This window comes from Raphanus sativus, chromosome 3 (genome assembly GCF_000801105.2).
Source record: "Raphanus sativus cultivar WK10039 chromosome 3, ASM80110v3, whole genome shotgun sequence".
Classification (NCBI taxonomy): domain Eukaryota; kingdom Viridiplantae; phylum Streptophyta; class Magnoliopsida; order Brassicales; family Brassicaceae; genus Raphanus; species Raphanus sativus.
The window spans coordinates 9,721,632-9,733,805 of NC_079513.1; the positions used below are offsets into that span (position 1 = coordinate 9,721,632).

The window sequence follows — 12,174 nt, forward strand, 5'->3', positions numbered from 1 at the left end:
TGATGATGATTACCTCCTGGGCATTTTCTATGATGGGGTGGACTGGAAATACCAAGGTGCTCTAAACTCTTCGAGCAATGGAGACTTCATGACTCAGACCATTGATGGAGCGCTCAAGCTGATTGAGAACATGGTAGCTAGCTCAGCCAATGAGAATCAGGAGAGCAACCACTCCAAGAAAGGGACCAGTGTACACGCCCAGAAAATTGATGAGCTAACAGCTAAGGTCGATCAGCTACTGCAGAACAACCAAGCACAAGGATCTGGGTATCAGAACACCACCCCGCAGAGCAATCAGCAGGCTGTTCCAGCCGCGAGTGCTCCGACTGCAGGGAACAGTCCGCCAGATGATCTGAAAAATCTGAACATCATGATGCAGCAGATGCTCCAGAGCCAACAACTTCAGGTCAAGGCACTGAATCAGGTTACCACAGACATCAACACCAGGATGGACAGCATGTTCACTGAGCTGAATACAAAGTATGATACTGTGAGCAACCACATAAAGAGGATTGATGAACAACTTGCTCAAACAACTGAGAGTGTTAAAAGGCAGCAAGAGATCATTCGTGGAAAGAGTGTGATGAATTCTAGGGTTGAGCATTGTAATGCAACCGAGCAGAGACGTGAGAAATCTGAAGAAAAACAAACGAAACAACTGTTCGCTGAGACTGTTCTGGGCGCAGAACAGAGAACAGAGCAGTCTGTTAGCTCTAGAGTGACTGCTCCCACGACTGCTCCAGCTCCCGACGGATCTACTGATATTCCACCAGTGCGAATTTATGTTCCTAAGGTTCCCTATCCAATTCCACCTCGACATCTGATGGATCCCATTAGTACAGAGCAGTTGGCTGGATTTAGGAAGATGGTAAGAAGGCTTCCTCAAAAGATCTCATTTGAACAAGTTTGGGAGATTCGGCCGTTGCACATGTTCTTCAAGAACAGTGGAGAGACTCGAGAGGAAATTAAGGCTCTCTTTACTGAAGCATTAACACCATCACTGAAGGTATTGCCTAAGGTTGATGACCCTGGGAAGTTTGTTTTTCCATGTTCCATTGCTGGAGTAGAATTTAAGGAAGCTCTTTGTGACTCCGGATCTTGTGTGAATCTTGTCTCAAAAGCGATTGTAGACAAGTTGGGCATTACTGAGGTTGAGCCTTCTCAGGTGACTCTGACTTTTGCAAACTCTTCCAGAGCAGTTTCTTATGGCACCATTCGCAACCTTCCTGTCCAAGTTGGGGACTGTGTTCTCCATACTGAATTTCAGGTTGTTGAGATGAACAAGGATCATGAGATGCCTTTGATCTTAGGAAGGACATTTATGGCTACAGTGGGAGCAATCGTTGATATGCCTAATAAGAGAGTCTCCTTCTCCCACATCAACAAGAATGTCTTCTATCAGGCTGTTCCCACCAGATTTCAGAAATTACACGCCTCTTGCATCTCAGTGTTCAGTGGAGAAAAGCTGGAGGTTATTCCAAGAAAGGAGCTTGGTAAAAACAGTAAGTTCAAGGAAGTCCTGAATGGAAATCCTCACATTGATACCAAGAAACTCAGTGGAAATGCAAGGGTGAAAGAGAAAGTCCAGAAGAAAATGGTCAATGGAGATCCTACTATGACTTTGACACCTCACTGGTGTGATGAGAAATCCATTGAGTATGAGGTAAAGTGCAAGGATACCTCTAAACCTTTCTCTATAGTCAGAGTTATTCTCACTGATGAGCTGAAAGAGAAAGGAGAAGCTGCTGTGAAAGGGTTGTTGAGCAGAGTTTTGAAGCTGAACATGTCTGATTGTGGAGTTTGTTTTGGAACAAGCCCTCGTGCTCAACCCGGCTGATCCCTGTCACCAAGTCAAGCTAATGACTTTAACCAAGCGCTTGGTGGGAGGCAACCCACTGGTAAGTGTAAATATAACTTGGTTTTGTTTTTGTTTGCTTATTTTCGTTTTAGTTTATTGAGTTTCAGATCAAAAAGCAGAAAAATTCGAGATACTTCGAAAAATTATGGGTTGCAGAAACGGAGCTTCCTGTTCTGCAGGAGCCAAGAACAACCGCCCAGGTGAAAATCTGGCGACAGAACACCCAGAATTTTTCGGAGCACCCGCTCTAGGTAAGTATCTCGACCAAAAAAAATTGTAAATTCTTGTTTTCACCTTCTCCCTGATTTATTTTCACACCGAGACGTTGTGAAGTAAGTCTGGGGGAGGGTCTTCGTCGTTTACTAACTCGTTTCTTTCTTTTGTTTTTCTCTTGAGTCAGTTTGAGTCAGTTTTTAGGATTGAGTCAGTCAAAATTTTGTGGGAATTAGGACCTTATTCCGTGTTGATCACTAACCACCTCGTGCTTTAGTTATCTTATTCAGTGACCTTAGCAGTGGCGAAAGACACACATGTGGACCCGGAACACCCTGACATATCTCACTTGATTCTCCAGAAGTTCTTAGCCGATCAGGTTACACTGGGTAGACTCAACTCCACCTAACTTGAACCTAATCTTGACTGAAATTCTTCTTGTTATGGGTACTAGATCAGGGAAACGAGAACTACACTCAGGACTTCTTATCCTTTATATCCATCTTGTTGTTCCTGAGTGGCTAGCTCATCTTTAGCTAGTTCCCACCCTGCGCATTAGCCTTTATTCCACCTTCATGCATTTGCTTTTCAGTGTTATATGTGCAGATATGTGCAAAAAGGTCAGAGAGGAAAGGATCGACGCAGCCTCTTACTGGTTACTGCTGCGCAGATTTAGTCAGAAGGAGAACAAGCAGATTAAGGGAACAACCGCTCCATAATCAATGAGCTGTGCAAGAACATGGGTGGAGAACCAGAATGATTTGAACCAGAAGAACCACCAGTGGCAATCCAAACATCACATGTTACCTCCTTCTTCATCACCTCACCACATCTAAAAAAAAAAAATCGTTTTATTTAGTATATGGTGATGGAGAAGGAGAAGAATTCAGGATACATGAGCCATTGGGAAGGTCGAGCAGAAGAGTAGGTATCAATATGAAGGGATGAGGAGCAGACAGATGAGCAGAGTAGTCTGATGATTGTTCCCGAACGAAAAAAACAGTCGCTCCTAAGATAGCAAAACGAGTAAGGGGCTGTGGACATCAATGGAGCCGTCCTCTCACGACTATTTTGCGCGATATCCTGCATCCACTACGAAAAATTGGTAGCCCCTAAACACTCTTTAGCTCCACCATAAAATTAGCCTGTTCCACACCTAGCATGTCTACCCTGAGTAGTGCCTGTGATGAGAAGCTCTCGCTGCTCTTAAATGAATGTAGGGAGTTGTGTCTCGATAGTGTGCTTTTTCAGGTTTGAGATGTAGAGTATGGAGCCGATTTTTGAACAGCGGTCAGTGGGGTTCTGGTAAGGGTGTGTTGTCCTAGTTTACTGCTTGTATCGTTCAGAGATTCGTGGTTAAGGTATGGTTGCTGAGAATAGGAGAGTTCCCACACTTTGAAACCTTTCTCCCTGTTCTTGATACTTGGTCTTGTTCGAGGACAAACAAGGATCTAAGTCTGGGGGAATAGATATATGGTGTTTTATACATCATTGTATATATGTTTTCTAATTGGTTTTCAAGTCTTTATCGAGTCTTTCTAGTCCTTTTTGAGTCATTACAGGTCTGGAGGTGCACTGGATGGGAGATGGACCAGCTGGAACAAAAGAGGCAGAAAACAGTGCAGTTTGGTGATTTTTACGCAGAATAGTCTGATGACTGTTCCCGATCGAGCGGAGCAACCTTGCAGACTGTTCCCGAATGAGCGGAGCAACCCGAGTGATTGTTCCAGCGGCAGAGATTTTTATGGAAACCACTATTATTTCGGGATTTCCCCTAATTATCCTCTTTTTCTCCCTGCGCCGCCAGCAACTTTGATATATCTTATTTTCTGTTTCTCTTGACTATTCTACGCTTCTTTTCATAGAAGAAACCATTGGAGACTTGCTTTGTGATTTCATACCTTGTAAAGGGAGAAGGATATCTCTTTCTCTCGTTTTAGAGAAGATCATCCTGAACCCTCTCTTTGTTTCTGTTATATTTATGCAGTATTATTCATCTATGAACTCTGTGTTTTCTCTGTTCATGGCTGAGTAGTCGGCTAGCTTGTCTAGGGTTCTAGGGTGTTGATTTCGTGAGCTAAACATAGATAAGTGAATCACTCGATTGTCTTCATTCATAACCATTCTTACTGCTTGCATTAAACTGGCCGCTTAATGTTAGATCATAGGTTTAATCTGATCATCAAAAGTGCTTAGGTTGCTAGATCTATTTTGAATGAGCATTGCATCCCTAATCAGCGAAAGTAGATATTAGGGTGTTCTGTGAACCTATCGGACTTGATCTCTATTGCTTGTTGTCGCTTCTCACCTCAACGACAGTTAGACGGTGAGATCGATCAGCATAGGGAGCAAAACCACGACAGTGGACTGCTCTACTTGAATGATCCGAGTTCTAGAATGTTCTTATTAGCACTTGAATAATTGTTTAGCTCACAAGTATTAACACCCGATGAAGTAACCCTAGGCTGGCTTCTCTTTAAATTGAATTCTCATTTATATTATTTTACTTGTTTTGCACGTTACCAAATCAATCAAAACCCCATATTGTCTTAGCTTAATTTTGATCCCATAGAAATAAAATGTAAGCTGGTCCTCTGGATTGAATCTTAAGTACTACAATCAACACTGTTTGCTTGCAGTAGAAAAGACACAATTTTAGTGTATCAACCACAAATCATGTTCTTCAAAAGTGAATGAGCCTTCCAAATTGAGCTTGAATGCAGATGTTTTCTGGACAAAAATGTTGTTGCTTCTTCCAAACACAAACAAACTTCCTCCTGATTTAAAAACAACTTTATATGGCTCTGCATAGGCTATCTGCTCCTTGGATCACTTGAAGGTGGATGAAACGATTTGATGGACTTCACTCAAGAACTATGAACTGTTCCGGAGTTGTTTTTCTACTCTTTCTTGGACTTGATCCATCATTTTTTTGGTCAGAAAAGTGCCTCTTTAAGCTTATTTTATTGATAAAGATACTTTTGATTTTCCATTTATATTTCCAGCTCTAGCTATTCATCCTCCATTTCCAACTCATTTCTTGCTCATGTCGGTTTGACCAGTCTATTTCTTGATCATACTTGATCGCCCAATCCATTTCCTGTCTAACCAGCTTCATCCCATCCATTTCATGGTCAATAAGGTTGCCAGTTAGTTGTCCATGCTGGTCTATAACCACTCCACGCTTCATAAAGGCCTCATCAAAACCCATAGCTTTCTCTCGGTTTAATACCTCATGAATAAGGCCAATAAACCTAATAGACCATGATATGATTCTTTGCCTTTATGGTACATGTATTGGCTTCCAACACTTGAGTTTGAAACTGATCCGGGTCGGAACATGTATATCTTGAACGATTTGGAAGTTGAATGCACATATTTCTTATATATGTTCTATCGAGATATATGTGGTCTTTGTAATCGGATCATTTCAGATACTTAAGAGCCATACAAATCTAAAAGAAAGAGATCGAAGACGCAAAGATCTGATGAACAAATTGAATCAGTTGGTAGCAAAATATGATATGTTACATTGGGTATGCAAATAGAATGATCGAGATGTAGCAGAGTCAGTGACTTGGAAACTTGACCTAGAGCTGAGATGGAGTCAATGTAAGTTGGAGATTCACATTGGAGAAGGAAGATCTCGTCAAAGAGAATTCAAAAGACTTAGTATTCTTTAAAAAAGACATTTCATTTATGGAGATTTCGTAATATCTCTTGGGGGATAGGTTAGCCGATTACTACTGGATATAAGTAATTGAGTTTAACCTATGTATTAGAGTTATTACTCAGAGTTGTATTCTTAGCATAAGTGTTGTTTTATGACTTTCTAAGATGAGTGAAACAAAAATGATTAAATGAATGTTCTAAGGTCTTGTATTTGATCTTACGACATGTGAGTGAAGCTAGTACATCAAGTTAAAAGTTTCTTGATCTTGTTGAATGTTATGTTTAAAAAAATACTTTTCAATTCACTTTAACTGTAATAAAAATACCATATCCATAAATATTCCACGTTTTTCTTTAGGCACAACGAATGATTAACTGTATTTTTTTTTTTTGTCATCAAAAATATAGACTCATATTGACTCTACACACCAAACTGGTTGCTCGGCATCCATGTGAATGACAAAAGATGATTGTTGTCTGGCACTGCGTGCTAAACGATCCGCCCTTGTATTTGCCGTCCTTGGTACATGAATGAGTTGTGAGCTATGGAAACTACTTTGTAGATTCTTGATATCCTCCAGATAACTTGCGAACGCCGGCCATTCTTCTGGTTCCGAAACCATCTTCACTAACTGAGAACAATCCGTTGCAAACGTAACCTGAAACTGACGTAAATTCCTCATACATTCCATTGCCCAAATCAATGCTTCCACCTCCGCATGAAGGGGAGACATAGTTGCCCGGACATTTCGTGCCCCCATTAATCCCTCATACCCTTCCAGAGTACTAAACCAACCTTGTCCCGAGAAAGAGTCCTTATCCTTCCACGAACCATCTATAAAGCACCATCTCCCTGGAATTGAGGGAGGCTGATTAGCTTGCGATGGTATGGAGTGTCGGATAGTCAATTCTTGGGCCGCAGCCCACATAGTAGATTCCGTTTCAGCCAACTTTAGTGTATCCCTGGCATCAACATCTAGATTACTAAAAACCTTGTTGTTCCTCGCTTTCCATATATACCATAAAATCCATGCAAACTGATGGTCATTCATCTTGGGTAAAACTCTCCAGAATAAATGATCCATATTAGTAAACAATGATTCCGAGGGGAAAACATTTGGATTTGTTGGTATTATCGATAATGCCCATATTTGTCGTGCTGGAGGGCATTCAAAAAATACATGATTCAAAGATTCCTCAGCACACCCACATCTGTCACAACTAATTTCCCCTTGCATTTCCCGGGACTTTAAATTCTTTTTGACCGAAACCCACCCTGATACAATCTGCCAAAGAAAGTGCTTTATCTTTGGTGGACACTTAACCTGCCAGCAAAAAGCTTTCAAAACATCTACTGTCGGGCCATAGAAAACTGGTTGTTTTTCTTTGTTAGGGTACACCCTTTCCACCTCATATCCAGATTTAACCGTATATTTTCCATTGTTGGTGAAATGCCAGCCATCCTTGTCTTCTATACATAACCTACTAAGAGGTATGCTTTCAATAATTTTTGCATCCAATGGATCCACCAAAGCCCGAATAGCTTGTGAGTTCCAAGTCCTAGAACCTGGAGTAATGAGAGAATCAACTGTGAGTTCCGGGAATAAATTGTGTTGATTTTTGTTTGCAGGTCTCGGGCGAGTGGTTGGGAGCCATGGATCATTCCATACTGAGATAGATGAACCTGTTCCCACCCTTTTAATTAGTCCTTTGCTAACCAGAGATCGAGCAGATACGATACTCCTCCAGCCATATGATAGGGAGTAAGAACGGATTGGTTCCAGGGGAGAAGCATTCCTGAAATACCGACCCTTGAATACTCGAGCGAATAGAGTATCCGGTTTATTACAGTTACGAATGATTAACTGTAATAAAAATTGGAAAAATTACATCAAAATACCTAACTAAATTTCACTATAATTTTTAATATTTAAACATTTTCTACTCGATATAATGACCAAACTAATTATTTTATTAATTTTAATATACTTACTTTTAAATCTATGGTTATTTTAGTACTCAGGCTATGCTTTTTGATCAAAAATATTAGTAAGTTTCAAAGAAAATTTTAAAATTTCTAAAATTAAATTTTTTTTTTATATTTTAGGAATAAAATAACCAAAGTTCGCTAATATTAAATGTTTCTAATATTAGTTTCAGTTTTAATTTCAAATCTATTTTTTCATATATTCTAACACTAATTTACTTATTTTATTCAGAAATAGATTTTTAAATTTAATCCAGTTAGTTACTTTTATTATTAAATTTTAATATAAATTTGAAATTTTGAAGATTTTGTTTTGAATTTTAGAGATATTTTTTAAGTTTTGATTTGAAACTTAAATTTATTTTGATTAAAATTAACATAGTTGTGGCATTAAAATGAGCATAAATTTTAAAAGTGTATTAAAATAAGCAAAATATCTAATTTAAGTATTAAATCAGGTAGCTAGAGAAGTTTAATTGATGTAGTTTTATGGAATTTTCCCTATAAAATTAATAGCTATAAGTTTTACATCTCAAACGTAAAGTTGAGATTTCTGAATCATCTCATACTGAAATATTGGTTCACATTTCAACTTTTTTACTCTCGAAAGTTTAGCCACGACACTACTATCCTGTTTTAGAAATGTACTTTGCATTGACATTTTTCTTGTGTGTGGCAATTTTGCTGTTTCTCCATGTTTATAGAATCCATTAAGATTTAAAAGTTGGTTATTAGATTCCTTATTTCTGCATCATCTAGCTAGCTATCACATGAAATACATAATGAAAAGAAATAAACAAACAAAACGGGTGGATGAATGTAGTCAGATTCGGCGGTGAAGAGTCTGAAAGAGTGGTGGGGTTTCACTAAGCACATCACATGGGCTGTCCACAACTAAAGGAGACAACCATGTTTGTCTTCTCTTCCTCCAAAAACCAGTCTAACCATTTTACTTTTTCTCACCTTTATTTTATAAATATCTATTTTGGGTCTTTACAATGTGGATAAAACTATACTGCAATATGCCTGTGGAGAAGAATCAGCAGACAATTCTTAGCTAAACGTTACACTACCTGTTGATTTATTATTTAATGGATGTTTGACTTAAGAAAATTATAAGAGAATATACTTTCTACAGCAATGAAAAAGATAACTTATATTATAGAATATGCTTTTTATAAGCTTAACAATATGGCTGACCCATGTGCTTTTTTTAAAAAAATATTGATTGTGAATTGACTTTACGAATAACAACCAACAGAAATGACAGAATTTTTTGTTGATGTTGGTTACTCATGCATAAATAAATATATGTATCTGCCTTTTTTAATCTATTTGTAAGGTTAATACAGCAAAGTTGTTATTTCTTTCTTTTTTTTTTTCTTTCTAAAAGTTAAAATATATATAGATATGTATATATATTTATCTAGTTTTTTTTAATCATGGGGCTTAAAACCAAGACTGAAACAGCTTATAACTAAAACAATTATTATCATTGTTCTCAAATAGCATTAACAAAGATGACCAAATGATAATGAGTTTATTAAACATAAGCTGGCTCAATGACTTCACACACACACAAAAGAAGATGGCTTCATCATCATCAACAAAATAGATGAGTGTTGGTGCCAATAGAATATAAACTCCAAGAAGTTAAGTAACATGGAGTTTAATTACACAGTTAATAAGAAAGAATGTTGCAGAGAAGAAGATTACACTCAGAACCATATTGATACATCTTGCTGCTGCTTCCCCATTCCTTCCGTAACTCCAGCTTGCCAGTCATTTTTGTAATCGAATGATGCAATATCAAACGAGGTCGAATCAAACACAATCTGAGACTGATTGCTAATCTCACTGTTCCCTTGTTGCATAAACATCTGATTGCGGTTGAAACTAAGCTGCTGTTCTTGATAATTCTGAGCTGCTGTTGAATCAACGATCATGCTTTGATTTGAAGCTTGGCTGCTCTGGACATTTCTGTCGTACATAGCCATTAGCTCAGTGATCATCTTTTGCCCATTTTTGGGAACTCCAAAGCCTGATAGGTCGATCGGTTGGACTGGCTGAGGAAAGTGTTGTGACTGTTGTGATACAACTACTGGTTTCACTTCACTCGTATGAAACTTCGGTGCTGCTCCATACGCTAAACAATTATCTCTATAAGGACAAACCATTTGGTGATTGTCCCTTGAGCTCCTGTCCTGGAATCCAAGATTGATTTTGCTGTGAGGACACTGACCATTCTCACAAGTGAAACCTGGTCTCTCCATCATGATAACATTCAGATCATTATTATGCTTCCTCTTCCTGGCAAAATCCAAGTTTCCCACGACTTCTTCCTTTACAGGAAACTGCTGCATTCTACAAATCCCAAAGCTTGTTGGATGATTCATACTCACTACTATCTCAGGTTTTAGCTCTTCCACAGCAAAACTCTGTTGATGTTCCTTCTCAAAGCATTCAACATCATACTCACTACAATCATCGATGAGAAGAGATCCACTTCCCAAAGATGAAGAAGAAAGAGGAGGACATGACTCGGGATAAAGCTCCCGGGCCACAACCTCTTCTTGGTTGATAATGGCAAGCCAAGTGGCACTCTCTTTGGCCGTCATCTTATCCTGCAAGCATTTTGATTGCCTCACAAGCTTACGGATTTTCGCAATATCAGGCGACATATGCTTGATAACGGCGGTCAAAACACCGACTTTCCAAGCTTTCTTCAAATCATGAGGCTTCTTATAAGGAGGAGGAGGAGCTTGGTCATTAGGCAAACCGAGCTGAGGCCACCAGTCTTCTCTCCCATTAGGCCACCACGGCGGCGGAACACCTTTCTCCAAAGGAAACCGTCTCTGTGGAGGGTCACAGTGTTGCATCAACGCAGACAAAAGCGATCCGAGAGTTGTGTCTTGAAGCTCCTGAAGAGTGTGTGGTGTTGGTCCAACCAAACTATTACAATCATTACTCCCTCCAGCGATATTATTGTTCTCTGCTCCGTACTTGGCAATGGCGGCTGGACCGTTACGGTCAAACCTGACTTTATCTTTCCACCATTCCCTAAGATTGTCGGAAGCACCAGTCACTGGCTTTCCTTTCTCAGGGATGATACCGTAGACAAAGCCTTGAGCTTTGCAAACTTCCATCATCTTCAACATGTATTTCAAGATCCCATCTTGTGCTCTCGACATTTTCTTCCTCCTAGCTTGCTCCTGCGACTGTCTCTGTTTCGATGCGTCGACTCCTTCTTTGCACCTGCTCTGCTGCTGCTCCTTGAGGCGTTTTAGACGCATCTTGTCTCTCCACACCCTTCTCTCCAGCTCATCAACATCCACCTCATCATCTGTGTAATCATCTTCAATCACTGGATGATCTTGTGGAAATGGACACACATCGGTTTCTGCATGAGATGTTGAAGACAAGAAATCCATGCTTCCGTACATGCCCATCTCATTAAACATCATCATGCCCAGATCCAATCCGATTCTGTTACCTGAAAAAGAATTATTAATATTTAGTTTTGTCTTCCTATAGTCAATTAACTACAACCAGACTTTTATGAAGTAAAAAGAAGAAGAGAAGCCTTAATTAATTGGAGACAAAATTCGTCTTGATCCATCGATGAGATCATTGACTTAAGAAATTAAAAGAAAAAAAACTGAAATATCAAAAGAAAATATAAAAACCTTTTAGTTGATTTGACAAGAAGACATCAAAATAATCTAGAAAGAGTGTAGAAAGTAATAATCTCATCTAAACTCAGACAACAATTAAACCCAAAAAATCTGGAAAAGATTAATAAATCATCATAACCATCGACATAAACACAAACAATAAGAGTAGCATAAGTCCAAGAGTGTTGCCTGAAAGAGTTGCTAATAAAGAACACCAAAAGTGATCTCTCTCTCTCTCTCTCTCTATAGCTTTTGTTTCCAGAGGGTTTCAAAGAAAGAAGATAAGGAAGTGATGATTGTTTTTGTCAAGCCCCGGTTTTGAAAGATGAACAAGGACAAGGAGAAAAGTCAAATAAAGATCAAATGCAGAGAAAGAGACGTCCCATTGATCACTGGAGTCCGTAGATGAGAGAGAGAGAGAGAGAGAGGAAGATGCTATGGTGGTGGGGATTTAAAGATTAAACTACATCTTGACCCGACCCGGATTGGTTATTTATATTATATTTTTAGTTTTTAATTTGCTCAAAATACATAAAAAATTAGGAAATTAGCTATCTACCCTAAACAGTAAAACTAGGCAAACATATGTAGGTACACAACATTTAAAATAACAATTATATCCTTAACTCTAGTAAAAAAAAAAGAACGCAACTTCTGAGTAGAGAGGAGCCGGAGGAGTGGAGGGAGGAGAGAGATCTTGGCGTGGGAGAGGGAAGAGAGTTGAGAGACGGGATGGCGGGACGACATCGTGGTGGAGATGTGCGTTGAGG

General features: G+C 39.1%; 1 protein-coding gene across 1 annotated transcript; it reads right to left on the minus strand.

Annotated features, from left to right (window-relative positions):
• Positions 1 to 9,249: 9,249 nt before the first annotated feature.
• On the minus strand, positions 9,250 to 11,859 carry LOC108830789 (ETHYLENE INSENSITIVE 3-like 1 protein). Its single transcript, XM_057006630.1, has 2 exons — positions 11,594 to 11,859; positions 9,250 to 11,223 (listed from the first exon to the last, which is right to left on the minus strand). Exon 2 carries the CDS (start codon positions 11,195 to 11,197, stop codon positions 9,449 to 9,451), a length of 1,749 nt encoding a protein of 582 aa, XP_056862610.1. The 5' UTR covers positions 11,198 to 11,223; positions 11,594 to 11,859; the 3' UTR covers positions 9,250 to 9,448.
• Positions 11,860 to 12,174: the final 315 nt, after the last annotated feature.